This window comes from Channa argus, chromosome 16, assembly GCF_033026475.1.
Source record: "Channa argus isolate prfri chromosome 16, Channa argus male v1.0, whole genome shotgun sequence".
In the NCBI taxonomy this organism is placed as follows: Eukaryota; Metazoa; Chordata; class Actinopteri; order Anabantiformes; family Channidae; genus Channa; species Channa argus.
This window is the reverse complement of record NC_090212.1, coordinates 20,682,463-20,706,741: the sequence shown is the minus strand read 5'-3', so window position 1 is coordinate 20,706,741 and position 24,279 is coordinate 20,682,463. Positions and strand designations below refer to the sequence as shown.

Below are 24,279 nucleotides of genomic sequence, written 5' to 3'. Positions count from 1 at the left end.
ACATATGTTAGGCCACAGTTTTCAGCAAAACTTCTGTTATTTGAATGGTTTATATGCATGCAAATGAGCAAATTGCTGACATTCATACTGTAAACAAAGCAGACAAAGGCAGAAAGTGTTTCAACAGTTTTTGTACATGTATGGTTTGAAGACATGCACAAGCAGTTATCTTTGGTAATCTAGTGTACATAGATACTTCTGTAAAGTCAGGTGCTTGAGGTGAATGCGCGTTTTTATCCTCGTTGGGTGTTAAAAGCCCATATTTTATTCTGTCATATTGGCCTGGGTGTAATCAGGTTATTCTACAGGTCCAACATTTTGACATACACCCATCATGGCCTACGGATTAGGGTCCCAACTCTCGCTATATACATCAACAAGAAGATTTCAGCGAGCTTGCCAATCAGAACAGAGTGAGCTTGGGTGGAGAGCCTTAAGACACTGGAGCTAAAAGTAACCATTTCACTTACTTTACCAGATGAGCGGTTGCATGGAGCCATTATAAGATAAATAACCACTAGTAAAATTGAGAAATTATACAATCTCATTTCATTAGAACCAGTGAATAAAATAGAGTTATATTATATAAACACAAAACTCTGAGAAAGAGCGAGTTTGTGACCTACCTCCCACTGCATCCTAACAGACTGAGTGAAGAACTCCATGTCTCTGAGCTGTGATGGTGTACAAAAGGCCTCCATGCCTTTAGCTGCCCTCAGGAACTCCTCCAGCAACTCCGGGTCAAAAGTCCTCAAAGTCTCCTGAGGATAAAGGCAAACAGTATGTACGGTGTGATAAAGAACCTTTAAAGTATATTTAAAAAAAAAAAAAACAACTGTTTTTGATATAGTCTAAAAATAACAATTTGCCACATTAAAACTCTAGGAACTTGGGGCACTGTTTAAAATGTTATATTCATTGGGAAAGGCTTGAATCAAACCAGACCTATAACTAAATGAACAAAGTACAGGACTACTAACCACTAATGAAAACTAATGAGACACAAATCAGAAGGAAATATGAGCAGTTATTTTTACCTCTTTTACTATTATTTGCTCAGGTGAAATATGCTTGTGCTTGAAGACACTGATGGCTTCCAGGATGTGCTCCTGCAGACAGTGCTTGGCCTCTTCAAAGTGATTCCTGGCCAAGGCCTGGGCCTTGGTGTAAGCTTCTGTGTAGGCCTGGGGAGGAACTTGAGCCAAAGCCAGAGGTTTGATGCAAAATTCCAGGGATTCAGTCTGGGACTGAGGGAGCCCACCAGCGGCAAAGAGGGGGATAGTTTGAGGCTGTGGAAGTTTGGGTTGTGGAGGCGACTGGCTTTGAGGTTTTGATTGTGAAAGGGTTTGTGTTTGTGGTGTGGCTTGTGAGGATGACTGAGCATTGGACTGCAGTGTTGTCTTTGCCTTGGGTAGTGGTTGCGACTGAGCCTGAAGTTGTGGCTGTTGTGGCACTTGTGTAGGAGGTTTGGGTTGGGACAAAGTTTGGGCCTTAGGTTTGGTTGGTGACTGAATTTGGGGTTGAACTGGTGATTGAGCCTTGGGTTGTTGTACTATTTGAACTTGCAGGTTTCTTTGTGGAAATGGTTCAGCCTTGGATTCTGTTAGTGGCTGAGTCCTGGGTTGTGGTGGCAATTGATGATCTGGTTTAGGCTGTGTCAGTGATTCAGCCTTGTCCTGGCTTGGTGAGGAAATCTTCGTTTGTGTTGGTGACTGAACCACTGATTGTGGCACTAATTTATGTTGTGAAGGTGAGCCAACTTTTGCTTGACTTGATGACTGAATCTTCTGTTGTGATGGGAGTTGGGCATCATGTTTAGGTTGTGGGAGAGGCTGCTGGAACTGAACATTGCTTTGAGGTTCCTTAGTTTGCTTGTGGCCCTGTGCTTGTACCAATGGTTGTGTCTGAATACGAGTTTGGGATTGAGCTTGCAACTGAGTTTGCACCTGGGGCTGTAAAGGAAGCTGAGAAAAGACTTGGTATGGTGGTTGTGATTGGTAAGGAATCTGGGTTTGTATTTGAAGCTGGGGGTGATGTTGGCCGTGCGGCTGATGAACACCTGAATACTGCTGAGACTGAGCCTGAGGATAAGGCTGTGGCTGATGTTGTGGCAGTGCCTGAAGCCAGGTCTGTTGCTGAACTTGTCCTTGCTGTGTCTGAATATTTACTACATCATGAGCTGTTACCTGCGTATGCGGTTGCAATGGACATTGGGGCCTTATTTGGGGTTGTGTTTGAGCCCAGGGTTGGGTTTGTGTTTGTGACTGCATTTGAGGTTGAGTGGGTAAGGGTACCTTGTGAGAATATCCAAAGGGCCTTATTTGAGGTCCTTGCTGAAGCCCACCTTGGACCCACTGAGGCTGAACTGTTGGGAAAGCCTGAGACTGTGGAGCTTGACCCATTTTCTGAGGATATGATGGTGGAATGGCTTGATTTTGTAACTCTGGTTTGGGCATCCTCTGCTGGGATATATCCTGAACACTGGAGTAACCCTGGGGATAGAGCTGAGATTGTGGCGTACCCTGTGAATGTTGTGTAGACATTAGAGATGAGGCTCTGACTTGAGTTTGAGTCTGTAATTGGTCCTTGGAAAAGTGGGATACATGCTGGAGTGGTGGCTGAGCATGTGTGGGAGACTGAGTGATAGGCTGGAGACGACTCTGCGGCTGAACTACAGGTTGAGCTTGGGTTAGATGTTGCGTCAAAGATTGTGTCTGGACCAATGGCTGGGCCTTTGGCTGAAGATGGGACTGAACGTGGGCCATTGCCTGGGCATGAATTTGTTCTATGGGCTGAGTATAGGTTTGAGCCTGGGCTATTGACTGAGTATTGATTTGAGAGATAGACTTTGGCTGAAGATGCATTTGAGACTGGACCTTTGAATGAGCCTGGGTTTGAGGCTGGGTCACCGACTGAGGATGGCTGTGAGACTGGGGCATTGGCTGAGGATGGCTGGGAGACTGGGGCATTGACTGAGGATGGCTGTGAGACTGGGGCATTGACTGAGGATGGCTGTGAGACTGTGACATTGACTGAAAATGGCTGTGAGACTGGGACATTGGCTGAGGATGGCTGTAAGACTGGGGCATTGGCTGAGGATGGCTGTGAGACTGGGGCATTGGCTGAGAATGGCTGTGAGACTGGGGCATTGGCTGAGGATGGCTGTGAGACTGATTCTTTAGCTGAATATGCATTTGGGACTGGGCATTTAACTGATCATGCATTTGAGGCGGAGGCTTTGTCTGAGGATGGGTTTGAGGCTGGACCATGGACTGAGGATATGTATGAGGATAGGCCATTGGCGGCAAATGGGTTTGAGTCTGGGCCATTGACTGAGGATGGGTTTGAGTCTGGGCCATTGTCTGAGGATGGGTTTGAGTCGGGGCCTTTGCCTGAGGATGGGGCACTCGCTGAGAATGGGTTTGAGACTGGGGCACAGACTCTAAATGGGTTTGAGTCTGGGCCATTGACTGAGGATGGGTTTGAGTCGGGGTCTTTGCCTGAGGATGGGGCACTAGCTGAGAATGGGTTTGTGACTGGGGCACAGACTGGAGATGGGTTTGAGGTTGTGACACTGACTGGAGGTGGGTTTTTGGCTGGGACACAGACTGAGAATGGGTTTGAGGCCGAATCTTCAACTGAGGCTGTGTTTGAGGATGGGCCTGTATAGGCTTCTTAGGGGAGGGGGGCCTAACAGGGGCCCAAGACTGTGGATGACTAGGAAGTTGAACGTGAGATAGCACAGGTAGCTGAATTTGGATTTGTGATGGAGCCTGCATTGGGGAGGCAGGTCTGACATGAGCTACAGCTGGACCACAGGCTAAAACTAGAAGCGGATTCTGTGGCTCCACACCTGGCTGAGGTTCAGCTTGGACAATTGTTTGGGAATGAGTGGGACCCTGGGGCTGAAGGTGTATTTGTGTCTGTTGCTTTGTGACTTGGCTCACTCTTGTTTGTGACATGGTCTTTAGTGGTTGCTGGATATCAGTGGCAGAGTGAGACATATTTATAGGCTCCACTTGAACCACTGTCTGAGGTGTAGCCTGAACTGTAACTGAAGGTTGTGACTTCTGTGGGTGAGGGTGACTCATGGTTACACTCTGGGATCTAGCCTTGGTGTCTGAATCAAGATGTGCTTGTTTTGCAGTGGGCGGTTCCTGCCCCTGATGCTTGTACTGTTCATCCTGTTGCTGTGGAAGTTTTTCTTGCTGCTGGTCTAGAATTTGAGGTTGCTTTGTTTGTTTCTGTTGCTCATGTTGCAGCTTCTTTTCTGTCGGGCTAATAGACTTAGTAGTTGCCTCAGGCTGAGGCCTGCATGTATCTGTATCCTGATGAACAATGTGAACTGATGCCTTTTCTTTGTCTGACTTTGGCTGCGTTTGTGTAGTTTGAACTGGGTCCTTAGTGAAATCTTTTTCTGGACATGGAGGTGAAGATTTCCGCTCTTCTGGGGCTGTTTTTTGAAGCCATGGTCGATTCTTTGTTGCCTGAGCCTTTTTGCTTTGAAGCTCTTTGGAGCTTACACAAGGTTTCTTAACAATTGGTTGATGAGTTGGAGTCTGCTTCTGTGACTCTGTTTCCTGTTTGACTTGTGTTTCAGCCTTTATATTAGTAACAACTTGCTGCTGAACTTGATACTGATGCAGTTCTACGTGCTGCTCCACCTTAGGTTGTCCCTGCTTCTGCTGCTGCTCTCGTGGATATGTTGGCCTCGATTCCTGTTGCACTTCTTGTGATTTGTGCTTGATTTCTTTTTGTTGTATCTCTTTTTCCTTCTGTCTGTTAAGTTGTTCCTGCTGCAATAGATGTTGCTGTGATATTAATCCTGTGGTCTGCTGATTTGTTTGTGTAGCAGTTTCCAGACAGGCCTGAAAATGTCCTTCTGGTGGCGACTTAGTCCTGACCCCAATCACAGCTTGTGCATAGGTATATGGCATTGGTGGAGAGGTCATCTTTTCTTGCTTATACTCCTGCACCACTATCTTTGGCACAAAGGTTTGAGAAACTAACTTTGTCTCAAGCTTCTGAGTTGGTTGCCTGGTGTCTGACTGTCTCAGAAGCTCAGGCTTTTCTTTAGTTTGAATAAAAACCTTCAGAGGAGGTTCTTCTGGAGGGCTTCTGCTTCTGTCTCTTCTAGATCCCAGACTGCTCAGCATACCTACAGCGTCCTAGAATTTTAAATCACACACACACATTAGAAAAACTGAAATCTTATAATGAAATTGGCTGTGACCCTTTCTACTGTCTCATTTGAGAACATGTAAAACTTGACGGCACGCTCTGTCAATTTTCAAAATGCGACTGACCTGTGATTGAGCGACAGCAGCTCGCACTTTGTCTTGCATGGCAGAGGCATGGAGGTGTTGGATGGGAGAATTCTTCTGACTCGTCATTACCATTTCCTGCAGGTCCTGTTCCTCTGTCACCACCTGGCCCTCCAATTGCAGACCACGGGAAATAACGGCCTGTAACAATAAATTTGTGAAATAATCATCTGTGTTTCCTCACATACACTTCGGACTTTCAATGTAAAGGCACAACTATTATTTTGTGGATGCTCTTACCCTGGCTTGTGAGACCTGGTCCCGCTGTGTCTTTTGTCGCTCTGCAGCCCTCAGCAGTTGGTAGAGCTCCCTGGCCTCCATCTCCCAGTGCAAGAGTTCAGCCACGCGGCAGTCCAGGCTTGACACACTGTGCTGCAGATCTGCACACAATTGTTCCGCCTCAAACAGGGTCTGCATCACCTGGTGACATTAAGCAAGGATAGTAACAGACTAACCTGTAACAAACACTATCTGCCTGTGGCTGCTTAGTTACAAATTTCATAAACAGAAACAAAAACAAAAATACTATAGGCTTCCAAAAACAGCAGAGAGAAGAGTTTTAAAAGGAAAAATCCTACATACTTCAGGTATGGCAAGTTTCAATTTCTGCAAATTATCTGCTGAGAGTTCTGGGAAGCGAGGCAGATTATCAAAGTCTACTTCTTTTATCTTCTTCATTGTGAACTGAGGAAAAGAAAGCAAAAGAATTAATTCTAAAGTGATTATGTCATTTAAAATAATTACAAAGAAATCAAAACCAAATAATCGTGATAAATGAACAATGACTTCAAGACCTGGGTTTTTAGACCTACCTGTATTCTTTTTCGGTAGGTACGCAACGGAGCTGCCATCACTTCCAGAGGCTCACTAAGAACGAGAGTGGCTTCTTTGATTAAAGCGTGCGGGTCCTGGGGTGTGGCATAGACATCAGCCCTGGGCTCAGCCACGTTGTCCTAAAAACATTCAAGACGTCAAATAACAGAGAGGTAACAAGACAAAGTCATTTCTGAGACAGAAAAAAGCCAACATTCCTTTTAGAGATGAGTTTGGACTGAAGGTTGTTAGTGTGTCCTGTATGTTAATACTACAGTGGTCACAGTGCAATAGTCTTATGAAATATTATTATAGACAAGTCATTTGGGCACGTATAACACCTAACCATTATGAAAGTAGAAATAACAATGGAGCAACCCCTTAAACTAAAACTGCATGTAGGAGGATGTTAACTTATTCCTAGTACAATAACAACATGCTTTCATCTATTATAAAATGTTCTTTCATCATTAGAAGTACAAAAAATGATAAACGAGTGTATATAAAAAAAAAAAGTTATACTTGATAGTATCCTATACATTCTGTTAAACAATAATGGTAATAAAAATAAATTGTACACAATAAACTTGTAAAAAAATAACTTTTGCACATTACTGTATAAAGCTTTGCTTCTTTAAATGCTAACACACAAAAAGTATAGGTGGATCCACTTTCAAACTTGAAGCCACTCCTTAACATTACAGTGTGGGAACAATTATAAACAATGGCACAGATATAGCCTGAGAGCTCAATGTACTGTAGCAAAATCCCTGCTGTCACTAGTCATTTGACAGGAAATAGAGACAGAAGAAACAAAGCCAACATATTAGAACAACAGCCCCATTCAACTTGATAAAGAAACAGGTGTAGTAAATATTTAATGACTAAACTGATGTGGTACAGTGTTTCCCCAAGAAATGTATTTGGGTGGCAAACAAAAAGTGGCAGGAGGATAATAGCACGCAAATAATTTCTCCTGTATGTCTCAGTGAGGGTCTTTAAAAAGCCCTCTGGGATGTTCCTCTTCTAAGAGGCTGTTTAAACTGATGGCATATACAACAGAATATTCCTGCCAATCCTGCCAGTTATGAAAGACAATGGTTAATGGTTCTATTTTCATAAATTTACCTAAAACTCTTTTTCTATTTGAAACTTCATTTTAAAGTTATGGCACATTTTCTAATATTATGGCCCACAAACTGGAACTTACCATGGGTTATATCAGATTCAAACTTAAACATCCCATCAATATAAGTAATTTTTGCTTATGTGTGGACATTATTTAACTGCACAAAATCATATTGGCAGATCTAATGTCTCTTCAATTATGTCACTTTACTGCTGCTCAGTACGGCCTTTGGTAAGTCAGCAACGTCTGCCTCTCTTTCACAGCTGGTTCTCTTCAAGTAAAAGAAAAAAAAGGTGTAGAGTGGATGTAGGACTGGCAGTGAAATTTGGGCACAACATTAACAAGATCAGCTCTCGGATCCCTTTGCACCTACACGCAAGATGTAAAAAGAACGGGATTGGTCGTCAATGTAACATCACTAGATATTAAAAATATTTTTTTGCCTGTCGTGTAGACGTGGTTAGGGGTCTCGTTGGCATGCTGGGCGGCCATGCTTGCACCAGTGTAGGGGAAACACTGGGTACACGATCTTTCAATCAGGACAATCAAGTTACAGAAGAATAATGATTCACACACTAATGGAATATTAACAACTCATTTTAAATGCAACTGTGTTCAGTCAAAAGGCAAAAAAAAGCCAGTTGTTCACTGGTTCCAGCTTAAAGTGCAGTACATTGACTGGACAGATGTGAGCAAGACAAACTGTTCAAACAACTTCAAAGTTGCTGACCAACCAGGTTTTCCTTGTTTTGTAACTTACAAATGTGTTTCTCTTGACGAACTCAGCCCAGTGCATGTTCAGTCTGCGCAGTTCCTCTGCCAGACTCCTGCTCGTGTGAGGATCAGTTGATTCGATGAGGAAGTTACCCACCTCATTCAGGTGGGTCTGTCGGGAGCCCCATTCAGCCATAGACTCAGGTGCCACCTTAAAAAAACAAAACAGGTATTTAGCAATTTGAACCAACACAAAGGGGGAATGTGGATGTGGGTGAAAAAATACAGCTGTCTTGCTTCAAGTTAATTCTTTTGATTAATTTTTTCAGAGTTGGACAAATACTAACACAACTGCTCTACATGAGGTGTAGAGATTGAAGGACAGGAAGCATCTGTTGTAGCGAACAGGCCACAGATATATGTATACATACACATAGATGCCGAATTACAGGCATCGCTGCCACTATGGACAGAGGAAGACAGGGCTGTATACAGAAACAAGAAAATGCAGAAGCTCAGCCTGTTTTCTGGGGTTTCTTTAAAAAGGATTATAACATATTTGCTTGTCAATCAATTTCAATAAATCACTGGAAGTTACTGCAGTTAGGCTTCTAGACAGTCTAGAGAGGTGTGTGTGTGTGTAAATGTAACATTGCATGAAGTGAATTATGTCGTGCAAAACAATTAATTGTCATAAAGATATAAATATATGCGGGCAATGTAGCGTCTAGGTTTGAATCTGTAGGGTAAAACCTACCTATGGTTGTTGATTTGACAAGATTTGAAGAGCTAGAGAATTTATCAAGCTATGCAAAAAGCTATTCCTCATAACAATGCTTGACATGCCTTTGTACTAACAAGTAGTAAGAAGTCAATTAAGACAAAAACTTAATAAAGTTGAGTCTATCGTGTTCAAAACGGTTCTTTTTTATTTTTGTACGATAATGAAATAAAAAGAAGTGCAATAACAGCTGAGTTAAGGGTAAAAGGAGTTGTAGGGTTTTTCCCTTTGAAATTTTGCAAAATATGCTCTATACATAAGTGGTTTGTTCCAAGATAAAAGTAAACACAAGTAAAAGTGCAACTGCAATTGACTTCTCTACAAAGTATTTGTGACGTTCATCTCTCTCTTTCTCTGCTCTAATGTAATACCGGTGCTCCGTGTCCATGGCTGAGTGTTGCAGAGCTCTGCTCCAGCCACGCCTGCAGGGAGCTGAGGCAGTCACTGTAGGAGTCCCAGGCAGATAGGACCTGCCCCATGGTGGTCTTGGACTTGGTTACTTCTTCCAAAACAACAGTGGTGTCCTCCTCCAGCTGCTTGAGCTGCTGACTGACGTGCTGGTAGTCTGCAGCTGAGAAGTAAAGTCATCAGCAGTGAAATGCTTAAAAATAAACCAGTCGTGTGGACTAAATAAATGAAGTGCACACTCTAAATACAAGTGGCAAAACCATTTCAAAGTAAGGACACAAGACACTTACTTAGGGCAGATTTACTTGAATATTTTTCAGAAATCTGCTTCAGCTTATGAAGAGCTGCTTCCAACACAGAGGGAAGGTCCTGCGTATTGACCAACTCCTGTGGCAAAAAGGTACAGGTACATTTATTTTACACTACTAAAACAACTAAAACCCGAGAAGTTAACTTTGATAAAAACCTTATAAAAACCCACAAACCTCGACCCTATGGTCAGTAGGCGGCCACTCTACTAACTGAACCACTGCCCCCCCCCTTATAAAAACCTTAATCACTAATTAGGCAAACAGTACAGAGTAGTGGAACCGCAGGATATGTGTGTAAGAAACCATTTTGGCAGAGCCAGTAAAATGGGGAACAAGTAGAAGACAAAGAAACAGAATCTGAACAAAGAACTACTGACATGCCACTCTTGCAGCAACACCCTGACAGCCTCTGGGGATATGAAAGGTCTCTTCCAGACCCGCAGCTTAGCCCTGATCTGTCCCAACAGATCTAAAACTGTGTGGCGGTGCTCCTGGTACTCCAGCTTGATTCCATGGTACTTAGCAGTCACTCGCACACTCGTGAACCTGGAGAAGGCATCCATGAAAAAGATTAAATGTGCATATTTTAGGCTTACATAGCCCATAGAAATATGCAATACAGGTGAAATTGTGCAGTACAAACAGAAGGAAAAAAAAACAAACACTCTAAATTTTAAAAAATGGCAAACTCGAAGGTTTAGCGTATGTGAAATTCCACCAATGACTTTATTTAAATGCTAATGTAAAATGTCACACTGATCAAATACCTGTTTATTAAAACAGCAAACCATCAGATTGTGTTGAAAGTGTTTCATATTCCACCCATCCCTATGCTCACCTCCTCTTTAGCTCATCCATTTTTTCAACAGGAACAATCAAGTTTCCATATTCATCCAAATTCTGGAAGGACTGGAAGGTCTTTAACTGCTGTGGCATCTCCTCTAGGCAAACCTAAGGCAATAAACAGCCCATTTATTTGAAAGCCCGTCAGTCTATTTCAACACCTTACAAAGACAAAACTCATACATTAATCAAATCCTGCCTCATTAAGTCAGTATTACTTTCATTTCCTTTAGTTGAAAGGGTTAAATGTGGTAAATATTCACTTTAAGCAGCTCCTGTTTCTCCCTGGCATCGTCAGCAGCATGGCCATGGTCCTGGGGATCACCCTCCTCCTCAGCGAGAGCACCCTCTGTTCTCAGCAACCAGCGGGCCACTGCATCCAAGGGGGGTGGAAGACTCATATCCAGCTCAACTTTGTATTCTCGAAGCTACATAAAAAAGTACATGCACACAAAGGCAGAAGCAGAGATGCTTAAAGTTATCTGAATATCACCTGATTCAGGTAGCAGTATACGATATATTTATATTGCGTTTATACATTTATTATTATATATTATATTTAAGAAAAGTTTGGGTCCAGACAATTCACAGGAACTGACCTTTTCAGTGAGGGCATCCCACGCATCTCTTAGAGCACGCTGCTCTTCGCTCAGCTTTGGGGTTCGTCTCATCGCCGTCAGCAGAGGCGTGATGGGCCGCCGTTGCTCATTAAAGGACACCAAAAACGTCTGAAATACCTAGAGGATGGAAAATGCCAAATCTTGTTTCCCACCGTTCAACTCAAACAGACATATTTCCATCAAGCTAGAAACATACATGGTATCTCTCCGAGTAGCTTTCACCCTCTGTGGAGTCCCATCCCTCCAGCAGCTCATCATAAGCTTGAACCAACCAGCAGGTCACTTCCTGTGCCTTGCGATCAGGTGTCACCTGCCAACATGAAATACAAGAAATGGGTTAACAAGTTATGATGATCAGTTCTAGGGTAAACTCAATTGTCATTTCCATCACATAAGAATAAACACATTTTTAGTTGAAGTTGTCAAAATGAGTAATAAACCAAAGTTTATTTAAGTCTCTTGTCTTGCACTGTTCAAAACACAGTGGAGCTAAACATTGTCCATAGTTTAAGTGACAGTGGCTGTATTTTAATCAATGCCAAATGACAAACTAAGTTAAAGGACAAAACAATGGCTGCAGATAAAAAGCTTCTCTACTGTTTTTAGGACTAAATCGTCTTTAGCACATAAAATATGCTAAAATAGTCTTTTAATTCAGTGCTGGGAAGTTGTATTAACAGAACCAATAAACCAAATGAGCCAAGCAAAAACCTCTCCCACAAGGCACCAACTCCAGTCATGGGATACTTTACACAAAACAGAATGGCAGCCGCGGTGCCAGAAATTCTTGTACTTGAAGCAAGTCTGTGCACAGCAGAGAACCAAGCCCATATGTAAGTTTGTTTTGTCTACAAAGTTGGTTTGCACTCATAAGAACATAGAGACATGTACAGCACCCACCTGCATTAGGATTCTCTTTTCCTATAAATGGGGATGTAATGCAATGCGATGCATCTTGCACCAACACTGGAAATTTCTTTGTTTAAAGTAACAACACAGAACATGGATAAAAACTCAAATGTCTACAGCAGCTACATATGAATATGTGGAGGTGTTGTCACAATCGCAGTCTAACAGGTGTTTTGTCCAGTGTGACTAATCTGTTGTGAGCTCTGTGACAAGCGACACTGGCAATATCTCAGTGAAAGGATCTGCTGCACTGCAGTCACCCTCTGAGGGTTTTATTCATCTCATGGGAGGCCAAGATACACACCCTTGCTGTGGTTTTGGATTCCTCCCTAGAGAACAGGGCAAACTAGTTCAATTTTGCATGATCAGTCGTGCTTATAAAAACCACGTGACTCCAAGGTAATCTTGGCTTTAAGCAACTGAGATTTTACTTTAAGTAGCTGCAGTGCTATTCTAATAAACTACTATCATGGCATGTCTTTACAATACATAATCCACAGCAATAAAATCTAAAGTTAATTATTGTTGCCTCAAACGTTTGCTGTGATTGACTTTCACGTGTACAAGTATTGAGGCTGACAACTACAACAAGTACATAGTTGAGAGGTGTGCATTCAAACCATAAAGGAGTGACGGGGAGAGTGGCACTGACAGAAATAGAGCAGATTGGTTTAGTTTTTTGTTGTTGCTTTTTTTATTACAAATCTGTTATATTTTGTTGCAGTTTGTAAAAAGCCTTTTATCTTTGAGAACCTAAGCAAGTTGATGAATGATGAAACATGAAACAGTGGTGGGATCTGAAAACCGGGTCTACCTGCCGCAGGGGTGAAGCAGAAATAGCAGGAGTGTAGTAAACAGGTAGGTTGATAGGAGAAGGGCTTTTAGAAGGAGTCAGATATTGTATCTAGAAGAAAAGAGAAAGGAGAGAAGGGAACAGTAGAAAAAAAAGGGTGCAAAGAAAGTAAAGAAATTCTAAACATAAAGTTGGAAATATAGCAGGAGATGTCAGAGATAATTATAGGCAAAACCAGAAACACAGTACCATGTCATAACAACCAAATCTAACAACAAACATGATACAGCTAAAACAGCACAACTTGCACAAGCTTTCCAGGTGCAAGCCACAATTTATTTCACTTGCAACTTCATTGGAGGCTGATGTCAGCTTTTCACAAATGCATATATTCTATCAGTGCAATGGTTACTTAGATGCCAAAGTTATACTGTATCAATATTTGAGTATTTGCAGCACATAACAGAGGAGCATCAAAGTGATGTGGAGTCTATTAAGAACAATACCCTTTATTGTTTCACAATAAAATACCCTTTCTCAGGTTTATGCTTTTAGAACAGGATGTTTTGTTTCCGTGACTTAAATTGTGTGTACATACAGCATGTCCATCTACCTTTAGGGGCAAAGATTGTGTGCAGTCATCAGTCAGTGCAATGATTTGCTGATTTCAAGGTCAGAAATCTTTATATATATTTAGATTAATATGGGCAAAAATGTAAAGAAAGCTTTATAACATCCAGATGTGTAGTTTGAACTTGATGCACAATATAATAAAGTAAAAATAATTCTCCTTATGTTCTGTACTGACATGTAAAAATCCCTTTCCAACAAAATTGTGCCAGATTTTAACCTTGATGTCGAACCTGCCTTTGAGCCGCAATTATCCAAAACAGTGCTTACTGAGCAAGACTAGATTAGACTGAGCTCACCTGTATCCTGGAATGCAGCTGTAGAGCAACAAAAAACATCCTCAAATCTGCATGAACTGGTTGTCGAAAATCAAGAGCTACAGCAACATTAACACTTTTTTGCACAAGTGCCAAATGGTGCACTGTGTTGCTAGTTGTTTGTGTAGAACACACCATAGTTATACAGACCTGCATTTCCTCCTCAGGAACTGGCAGGTCTTGGGAGTACTGCAGAAACTGAGCCACATAGGTCATGATGGACTTCTCATCAGGGTCTCGAACGTCCACATCTGCATCAATATCAGAGTCCTCCATGATCAACCTCACACTACCACACCACTGCCAAAGTTAAGACTAATGACAGCTTCTGAAGGCAGAGGAGTTTAAAACTTTCCTGTCTGTAAATGATCCATCTGATAGCAGCCGGTTACTAAACTAAGACAGGAGTGAAACAAGCGAGGGTTTTATACAATACGGAAGAAAACAAGCATTGGGATAGTCATCAGACTATTCGTCATCCCACATGCCTTCAGGCTCACTGGGTATGGCTCAGTCACAGGTCTCAGATACACTCTAAACAATTTTGCAAAGATTCACTTGGCTCCACATCAATTGCTGCTACTTAAAAATGTCTATGAGAAAAATGTGATAATGCATATTTTGGAAAAAGTGTTTGTTTGACAACTTTGTTCGGAAAAGTCCAGTAGTCACAGGAGGAAAGGCTACAGAGCAAACAGAAGAATAAAACAGCTTTATATAATTTTGCAGAACTAACTGCAACTGTAGAAAACTGATTGCAGAGAACTGGCGTGATATAGAGACGAAAGCAGTTTTAGTGCATTTCCTTCTGAGTTGTCATTTGGGTTTTGAACAATAAAGCTCAGTTACCATCAGGCTCCAACAGTCTGGGAATCCTCAGCTCTCTCTCTGCAATCCGAAAGGCCTCCTCCAGGTTCTGTTTGTTGCTTCTGGTTCGGGCTTTAGGCAGATCTACCAGGTCGGGACGCAGAGCATATAGGACTGCCAGGAATACCACTCCACTCCTCCAGCTCCCCTTGAAGTCCTTTACATTTATTGAACAGCCAGCTCTGAAGGAAACAAATGATATACAATATATAAATGTCACTTTGTATGCTTAACGGTTGTGTTCAATAAAGACATAAAAAGATCAGGCCTGTTGATGTTCTGCTTTGTCAGCTTAGAGTATTTGTTGGTATTTGTGACTTTAGTGAAAATTTCTTGTCTAATTTATGCAGAAAACCAGGTAAATGGAAGCTGTTTTATTAATTTCTCACAACTGTTTAGATGATATACAATATTTAAGTTAAGCTTATTAAAATACAAGGTCCACAAGACCACAGTAAAAATGTGTGCATGTCAGTATTTTTGTGATATGTTCAATTTAAAAGTAAATACATATGTAACGTATATATCAACTATTTCCATTTTGACTTAATTTTTTTCAAACATTTATAAATATTTATAGAAATATAATAACCAAAACTTTGGGAAGGAATATTTAAATAAATTTTGGCAGCCAAAGCATCTGGACACCTACAGCACCAACAGGAAAGCCCTGATCATATTTTGGTCTCTAGCCTAAACCTAGAGATGACCAACAGGTCCCTGTAAACATTTGTCCATTAAAGCCATTCAGTTGCCCGAGTACTTACTTGTGGCACTGTTCACGGACCCAGAGCAGCAGGGCCTTCTTGGCTGAAATCCTGAAACGGTTGTGCAGTGGTGAGCCTCTGGGAGGAAGAGGACTGCTGCTGGCCGAGCGACTCGACAGGGTGGAGCGCGAGTCCATAGTGGCCAGAGACTCCATGGAGGACTGACGTGACTCGAATGATAAGCCGCTGGCCAACTCCTCGATCTGAGAAACCCACAGACATTGTAGGAATCAATTTGTCTAATACTAGCTAGTGTTTTGCCTCCTCCTCTTATTCGCTCAATTGAGTATCCAATTCGACTAATACATTTCTGTTTGGAATTAAACAGAAAACAACTGTTCTAATTTCTGACAGCTATAATTATAACTTGAGAAGGAGAGTGTAAAGAAAGAATAGGAAAATTAAGAAGAAATAAACTACGCAAATCGAAGTTGTGGGTAAAGAGTTTGAGGAAGAAGAGGACGATTACAAATCTTCAAAAATGACACTTGTTAAACTCACATGATACTGTAAAATGATTGTCCATATGAGGCCCAGGATGATTGAGGGTTTGCCATCAATGATGTCAGGAATGTTTATGTTGACTAGTTTGATCTGGGGAGAAAACAGGAAAAGAGTTTTAACTTTTAAAGGGCCAACAAACAAAACAAGGAAACTTATTGTAGTATATTGGTTGACAGTTGACCGCATTTTTCTAATTTACCGATTTCTTTTTTAGAAAGGAAAGAGCTTTCTCAATGTTGCTTCTGTGCTGAAACATTCCCCTGCCTCTCTCCCGACTCTGCAAATCACAACCAGTGGGTCAAGCCAGATGGTTCAATACGCCTTAAAAACACGTAAACTGCTGAGCAGAAAAAGAAAAAGAAAAAAACAACAACTCACAATTCTCTGGCCACTCATAACCTCCAGCAGGTCCAGCAGTTTGGAGCCATCCCGGAAGTCATTGAACAGATCCACAACCATGCATGCTGGCCTCCGCTGTCACACAACACATTTTATGTTACTTTCTTTATGCTTGCATTTGTAGCTGTAAGACACTCAGGGAGCTCATACTTTACATTTCACAAAGGCTGCAAAATCTATTTCTAAAAGAGATAAAATCACATAGATATGTTCATTACAGAAAAACAGTTTAAAGCTTTTGCTTCCAAGGGTCCATTAACCAAGGAGGAGCGAATAAAACCACTTACCCTTCATCATTAATTTTGGCACATGATAAGTAAGCAAAACCATATAGATGCTGAGCAAAATAAATGCCTTTAGCTCTATAAGCTTATAAGGCATCCAAAAAAACTAATTAAAGAATAAAACACTTGCTGGAATATAAAAACAAAGTGGCTCGTTTCAAAAGTTGTATTTTTCCTTCTGATATTAGTTTAGTTTTACAATTCACATCTGACAAGTCCTAAATCATAAAGACAAAAATGCAACAGTATACCTACACATTATCACTCACGTGACTGTACATAAATAACAATATCACAGGGTCCTCCCAGTAGATGGGATAGGATAAAATTTAATTGAACAGAATAAAACTGAATTGCATATACATGCTGGCTATGGGAATTATAATTAGCATTATTTAATACTTGTTTTATATGACACTTTTAAAGGAAAACATCATTATTAGAACATGAAAGTTATGACAGTCCAGAACACATCATAATGCCAATGCCAATATGTAACAAGAGCTTTCCCAGTGCACAAAATAACCTTTGGTTAAAGAGCAAAATACTGCATGAAGAACGGCAGCTATTTTTCCAATGTAGAGGCACAGAGCATTACTATTATATTCACATGTGACACAGGATAACGTTGCAATGTGAGCGCTAATGTGAACAATCGCCAAAGGATTAACAATTATCTCCACCAGATACCCCGCTGAAGTCACACACCAAGCCCAGAGCTGGCTGGACGTCCACTCGGTGGGTTGAGGAGGTGCGGTGGAGGGAAGGGGGAGGATGATGGCCGTCTGTTCCTGTCCATCTGTGTGCTGTGAACCTTGCTCTGCAACGCTCTAATTATATGTACATAGTTCCCTAACACCACCTACACCCCACTGTCACATCCACTGCTGACCTTCAGCATGAGGCAGAAAGTCAAATGACTCATGCTCTGGTAGTTCTAGAACAAGGCAGTGACCTTTTGTAAAAATGCCATCTTTGTCCAAATAATAATTACGGATGGTACAGTCATGTTTTATGAGGGTTGACATAACTCGTTAAGCGTCAAAGCACAAATCTCTTACATTTATTTTGGTTTTGTTAACTACATGAAAGCATTAAAAATGATTTAATACGGTCAACTGATTAATTAAGCCCTAACAATTTGATTAACTTCAGTGGAGTTTTTGGCAAAGTTCTTTCATTATTTACCAAATGTTTCTTTTAACTATATACAGTGAGGGTAAAAAATACAAGTAGTCTACTAATAACATTATTCAACAGACTGGGTGATAGTCTTTAGGAATAATAATTCTTTCCAGAACCATTTTATTTATTAAGGATTCTTGGTGTACATGCGAGTGCAGCTGATGACCATCCTGCCCTCACATGTTCCCGCTCACCTGGACTGTCGTGTTTAAACTCAGTGTAGCGTGATGGAAATCACTGTGCACGTTATCAAACTATGACTGGATAACATGTTTAACTGCAGGCAAATCAGGTCACTTCACCATGTGGACGTGGTACTTTTATATTTAACAAATCAACATCCAACAAATTCAGTGCTTTATCCAGCACGGCATAGAATGAAAAATAAACTTAGCGTCCCTTTGTTAGATCTTAAATAGAGTTCAGAGATCAGAGCTACAGCTCACCTTTACCAGTTGAGCATTGACCCAGTTGGTGAAGGTCCGCTTCTGGATCTGTTCTTGTTCCACTGAAAAAAAAGAAAAAAAAAAAACAGGATGTCATATTTTCCTTCAAAAGATCACACATGCAAGAAGTAGATCACATATTGATGCACATTTAAATGCAGACATTTTTGATGCTGTACATTGACTGTTTATACTGAGTGCAGATGCAGAGTTGGTGTATTTCCCAGATTGCTAATCATTACAGTGAGGAATGTGTCTCCTTGATTAAGCGAGCAGTTAAACTCAGGCCCCATGAGATCGAAGTAGGCTGGATAACAATCGTCGTCTCCAAATGACTACTTGCAGAAAATGGCCACCTAACCACTATGTATGGTGCAGTATGTTAAACCAACGTTCAGCAGAGCCAAGAGTTTGCCTCTTTATAATCAGAGGGTAGTACATTTTAATAACTGAAAAAAAGCAATAAAGGTAGTTCAACACTGTGTGAAAGTGATGCATACAAGTAGCATAAGTAGTTGTGGCCCCAGGTGTTGACTGTAATTTCCCTGCCGGTAAATGTCTTGGAATAAGTTACTTCACGTACCTGCATTTTTACATATTGTTTATGCATTTTGAAATACATGCTTCAACATTTTATTGCACCTGTGTGTTGAAATCTGGCATCTGTGTATGTCTGTAGTGGTATGAACTGAAAGAAGGGCTTACAAACCCAAGATTGAAATTGGCCATCACTCACCATTGTAAACCTCAATAAAGTCGTTCAGGTCAGCGACAGTATGAAGAGTCTCACAAATAATCCAGTCCTCATTCTCCATCGTCCTCATTTACTTAGTGACACAGTCAACATCTGAGTCTGATGTTAGTCTGTATCTCCAAAAATTATCCTTCAGCGCAAAACTTTTATCAAACAAATTAATTATCAAATTTGAAAAAAAAAAATTAAAGAATAGTTAAAAAAAAAGTTAGATATTAATTGTTTTTGTTAAACAAGAAATAAACGATCAGATTAGAGCAGTGGGGTTGTTCTACCTGACAACAATGACAGATGGTCATATTCCAATTCCAGCTAAACTTTAGGTCAATTTACCAGTTTTCAGCATTAACTACAGCAGCTGGAGGCTCCTGATCCTTTCTCTTCTCTGGTCAGTCTGTCCCTCTATAGCAGACTAGACTTCTGAAATGCATTAAAGGAAAGCCTCAAGACTATTTTCTGCCTTAATATGTTTAACAGCAGGCCATCTTTGGATTCAGTTTACTTGCAGTCTAATCTTAATCATATGAGACCTCTACGATGACTCAGACATCTTATTATAATTACTTTGTTATCATCAATAGAATATGAAGAAGGAGAGAAAGTAGGTTTGTTTTCTTAAGCAACATAATCCTCAAACATAACCTTTTAAAGACCGGCACAGAAGCACAACTGCTCACCAATCTTTAGAGTTTTTTTGGAAGTTCCCGGTGGCCAATTCAAGAGGATGAAGAAACTGGAGAGCTGTGACACACTTGAAAGTTTGCCAGATGAATTACTTTAAACAGACCCATCTGGCCTCGGTAACCACAACACTTTACAGTCGCTTCCAGAGTGCTTCCATTTTAGCAGCTGTGCCCCTAAAATTAGCCTCTGCTACCTTGATTACACAATTCAAAACAAACAAGTAGTTTAGACTATGTAGAAAAGTCAAAACCGTACAAATCGTCACAATGTGTTATGTAAGACAATTTCAACTACGGTTCAGAAGTCTACAACACACCAGAAATATTGGTTTGGAAAGTAGAACTTATGGTCATCACCATGAAATGGACTGTTAGTCTTTCTGAACTAACCATGCATTGTATACACACAGTCATTTGAAAATATGTGTGTTTATTTAACTAATTTAAGAATTATTATTAAATAAGTCCTCGGTGGTTTACTGTAATACAGGTAAAGTGGGCCCAATTTATTGGACTGGCTGGACTGGAACCTTACAAAAATCGATACCACTTGCAATGCAAAAGGCAATACTTACAAAACAATATTTAAATAAATGGATATGTAATAATAATAATAATAATAATAATAGGTTACTAATGTAAATTATAACAGCAAATGGGGCAAACTTTATTTGACATTAAAAAATGTCATTAAATCACTAGGTTGAGCACAGTAAAGGCAGATTTGTATAATCTAAAATTGGCTTTTACACACCTAAATTCAATTAAAATATGGTTATGATAATCTTGCAGGTGACAAAGCTAAAACATATTAAGCTGCTTTGTCACTGCATAATATTGGCTTGAAGAAAAATGGAGAATGGAAACAAATCAAAAGCAGTGTTGTAGAGTTGAGCCAAGTTGAGACAGTACTGGGTTATGGATTTGCATGTCTAACTTGGGAGGGAAAACATTTTCTTCATCAGATCCAGGACCTGCCCTACACTTGCCCTAAGAACAAAGTTTCATTTAAAGCAGATTGAAGTTTATATTTGATTTCTGATTTAGCTGCTGATAAAGGCTTACTGCTCATTGTTCTGTCTAAAGCCTAAATTTACCAGGATTCAGTTCCAAAACTGAATCCATTCTGGATTGATATGTTGCATAGGACTTGCAGAACTTTTACCACTCAATGCTTGTGCACAGATCTGTTATTTTGCATCGTTCCACTTGAAATCAACATTTTATTATGCTGGTAACTCTATCCAATCAAACCTACAGAGCTAATTTTGTTCTGTTTTAATAGAAGTTATTTTTGGAGGCAAATAAACAAACTCACCCATGATTGGCTCACTCATGCTGATTCAGCAGGTATTTTTATCAGATCAAACAACTCGTGTGTACGTCAGTTCAAATCAAACTTATTTTTCTTTTAAACACATAGTTTACTTTACTGGCCCTAAAATCCACGATTGCACGAGAAGGAATTTGAAGAAACAAATTGTTACAAAATTAGCTTCTCAATAATTCTTACTAACCAGCTAATATTCTACACAGTTTCCAGGGAAGCAGGTGAGTCCGACTGTGCACCACCCTCTTCAAGTTTGACTCACAGAGCTTCAGTCCTGCCCAAACAGGACCTGAAACAAGCTAATCCTCCTGCTGCCTCCAGGGTACTTAATGGTACATAAGCTAAAAAAATGCACTGACTATTGGCCCACCAATCTCATAGCTACAGCCAGGAAAATGGGAGATAGTAAAGTGTAACAATGCCCAACATGTAACTTGCTCTTCTAAACATTTGCTCTGCTGCTGGACAGGCACTGCTCTAACTACTAGATGTACACTTGTTCATTAAACAGTAGGAAATCATTGCAATTACTTTTAGTGTTTTACTCAGTGTCCTGCAAACGCAAGACTCAATGATTTTGTTTCACATATACGTGACTGGCAGATCATTTATGTTGTCCGCTTAAATGAGTTTTCCTGTAAAACTCTGACATGGACAGAAAACAGAAGCAGTGTGTCCATACATCAAGTGTTTTATTTCATAACTATTTTGTTATAAAGTCTTACTCACCAAACGAACAAAAAAAAGTCTACCCACACTGGGCAATTGGAGGGTGTTAAACAGCAACTTTACCAATTTTCAACTTGCTCTCTATGACTATAGTTTAGGGTGTAAGTGTAGGTTATTGCTTGTAAACTTTCCTATATTCAAATATTTCTCTGCTTCTAGCTGAAAAACTCCTCCAGATGACATCACCCGGAGTTTTTGCATCATTCGGATTTCAGATGATGCCATCTGGTGGAGCTCTGGAAAAGCAGGTTGACCATGATTACAAACTCCATAATGTGAGTGCACAAGTTCAGAAAGTTCATGAATATTATAATAAATGTTAAACAGAAAAAGTATATATACTGTAGAGGCATTATAGCTCGTGTTTACTTGGAACATCACAGGTCTACTCTCCTATAACAGGCATACACATTCTTAAATGTTTTTGAGCAACAACTTTGCTCACCAGCCTCCTCTCACACTATTATTCATATAATAAAACCAGATTACATGCACTGAGTACAAAGAGTATCCTTTCTAACTCTGCTAATGCAAACACTGAATCCAGCCGACTGCACACAATAAGAGCTACTTTTAGAGACATGCTTTCACCATTACACTTCAAATAAAAAAAAAAAACTAGCTAATTTAACAAGCTGGCTTCTCTTGGGAGAGTTAAACTTACATCATCTACGTTGCACATTGTACCAGCTGAAAATGACATAGCTGGAAAAAATTTCTAAGAGGTTTTAATAAAAACACACTGTGTTCTAAATGTGGGGAGGAAAGGTGGAAAGTCTTGCACTAAAAATAGTTCAGAGAAGCTTGCAAGAATGGACCCAAAACATACGAAATGGAAAAAAAGCTGAGGTGAGTGGATACAGAGAAAACCCCTCTGAAGGGGTTGATAAAGAAAGGCAGGCAGGAGAAGATGCTGGTAATAAACTGTCCACAATATCAGCCTCAATACTTTTCAGCTTTTAATGCGGGCTATTTATAGCTACATATATTAAACAACATAAAGCACCTTTTGTGTCAGATGACCCAAACTTGAAATGAGCAAAAGAACTGAAACATGACTGACAGGTGTTTCTTGTTTCCCCAAACGTGTCCTTGTTATTGATTTTTCAAACATTGGCTCTACATGACTACTCCTTAAACTGCTAGTAAAAGGTTTGAATCATGAAAAACAGGAAGAATAAGCTGCCGCTTTGAATCTGAGAAGGGAGCACAAATCAATCAGAGTAATTTGGGAAGTCCTGAAAAAGAAAGAAAGTACTGGTGTACAGAGCAACATGCACAAAACAGGTCAGCAAAGGAGAACAAGAATGTGGGGGAAACATTGCTAACATCCACCACAGCGTAGAGGTGAGTGTCATACAACAGAGGCCATACAACAAGATGCAATCCCCTTATCAGCAGTAAGAATCAGAAAGTCGGATTGGAATTATGGACTACTCCCCTGATTAAGCCATCTAACTTAAGTTTAAAAGTTATTATGTTGCCATAGAAACGTATATAAAACAGCCAGATCAAGAAACTGAGCATTTCCTGTTGCACTTCCATGACCCCAGTCTTCCTCTCAGTGTCAACTGAGACAAGAAACAATGAGCCTTCACTCAGTTTTGCTTGAATGCTTGAAGCAAATCACTAGACTATAAAAGTAGCACAGCAGCCACCAAAGAGACCGAATGGAAGTCTAGAAAGCACAAGGAATGAGTGGTGAGGGACTGACCCTGCAGAAGCATGTGGACATTGTCGATGTCCAGGGGGATGGACCCCCTTTCCACCAGATCATCTCTGGAGAAGAAGTCTGATGACATACTTTCTCATCCACAGCCACCCTAAAGCATGGCACCGCTCTGAAAAGAAAAAAAAAAACAAAAGTGAGGAAACATGAGTATTAGCGCAGTCAGGTGGAACTCGAAAAGTTAAAGATAACAGCAACTCTGCAGCTTTTCAATTTTTTTTTCAGTAAGTGCTACAGCTCAACCAGTGACATTACCATAGTACTACTGTATTGCACCATATCATAACACATTGCAAACAGAATCTAGTGTATATGTACATACTTACATACTGTGTAGGAATTTAAAAGACCACTTTTTCTCTCCTAAAAATAAAATCCAACCACGGCTGAGACACAGTATGAATATGCTAAGTAGACAGATCTCTACTGTTCATCAACAGCAATATGAAGAAAAAAAAATAGCAGCTTTTAGTATTATTTACTCTAACTTTACATGTAAAATATTTTTACTACTCATTTTTAGTACTCATGTAGCCAAGTGTTCATAAACCGTAAACCTCAAAAGCTTCACACATACACACAGATACAGAAAAGAAATAAGCTCATCATTGAATTAAGTAGATGCACCACACAAAGACACATAACGCCATGTACCTCCACTAGGACTTTAGGGAGACGTGAGTAGTTCATCATCTTTAGAGCAATAAAATACTGATCTGTCATTTTAAATGAGTGCTGGGTAATCGGCTGTGTTTTGTCTTGTCCCATCTTGCCCTTGGATATGAATAAGTGAACTGAGAAAAATGTGTGACATTTAGACAACTCTCCAAACACGCCTGCCTACACAAATCACACCGTGAAAAAAAATGAGCCTCTGATTTGACCAGCACGTCTTCCTCTGCTGATTACAAGCATGACCGACAGTTGAGGAGGATAAACAGGTGAGTGAGGCTAAAATAAAACAGTGTAAAATAGCACTACGGCTCACTAATATGTCAGACCAAATGTCA

General features: G+C 40.4%; 1 protein-coding gene across 1 annotated transcript in view; it reads right to left on the bottom strand.

The window, feature by feature from the left end:
- Nucleotides 1-23,373, bottom strand: part of syne2b (spectrin repeat containing, nuclear envelope 2b) — a 121,491-nt gene extending 98,118 nt beyond the window's left edge. The window contains exons 1-22 of the mRNA XM_067480370.1: nucleotides 23,255-23,373; nucleotides 18,045-18,106; nucleotides 16,109-16,204; nucleotides 15,930-16,007; nucleotides 15,728-15,820; nucleotides 15,227-15,429; nucleotides 14,442-14,641; nucleotides 13,743-13,843; nucleotides 11,140-11,253; nucleotides 10,923-11,060; nucleotides 10,587-10,751; nucleotides 10,319-10,431; nucleotides 9,858-10,026; nucleotides 9,460-9,556; nucleotides 9,133-9,332; nucleotides 8,027-8,191; nucleotides 6,137-6,277; nucleotides 5,907-6,008; nucleotides 5,565-5,744; nucleotides 5,307-5,465; nucleotides 1,038-5,168; nucleotides 627-761 (exon numbers count right to left, since the gene is read on the bottom strand). Coding sequence (XP_067336471.1) covers nucleotides 627-761; nucleotides 1,038-5,168; nucleotides 5,307-5,465; nucleotides 5,565-5,744; nucleotides 5,907-6,008; nucleotides 6,137-6,277; nucleotides 8,027-8,191; nucleotides 9,133-9,332; nucleotides 9,460-9,556; nucleotides 9,858-10,026; nucleotides 10,319-10,431; nucleotides 10,587-10,751; nucleotides 10,923-11,060; nucleotides 11,140-11,253; nucleotides 13,743-13,843; nucleotides 14,442-14,641; nucleotides 15,227-15,429; nucleotides 15,728-15,820; nucleotides 15,930-16,007; nucleotides 16,109-16,204; nucleotides 18,045-18,106; nucleotides 23,255-23,342 — 6,930 coding nt within the window. The 5' untranslated portion in view covers nucleotides 23,343-23,373. The remainder of the gene's footprint in view (nucleotides 1-626; nucleotides 762-1,037; nucleotides 5,169-5,306; nucleotides 5,466-5,564; nucleotides 5,745-5,906; nucleotides 6,009-6,136; nucleotides 6,278-8,026; nucleotides 8,192-9,132; nucleotides 9,333-9,459; nucleotides 9,557-9,857; nucleotides 10,027-10,318; nucleotides 10,432-10,586; nucleotides 10,752-10,922; nucleotides 11,061-11,139; nucleotides 11,254-13,742; nucleotides 13,844-14,441; nucleotides 14,642-15,226; nucleotides 15,430-15,727; nucleotides 15,821-15,929; nucleotides 16,008-16,108; nucleotides 16,205-18,044; nucleotides 18,107-23,254) is intronic.
- Between the last annotated feature and the right edge of the window lie 906 nt (nucleotides 23,374-24,279).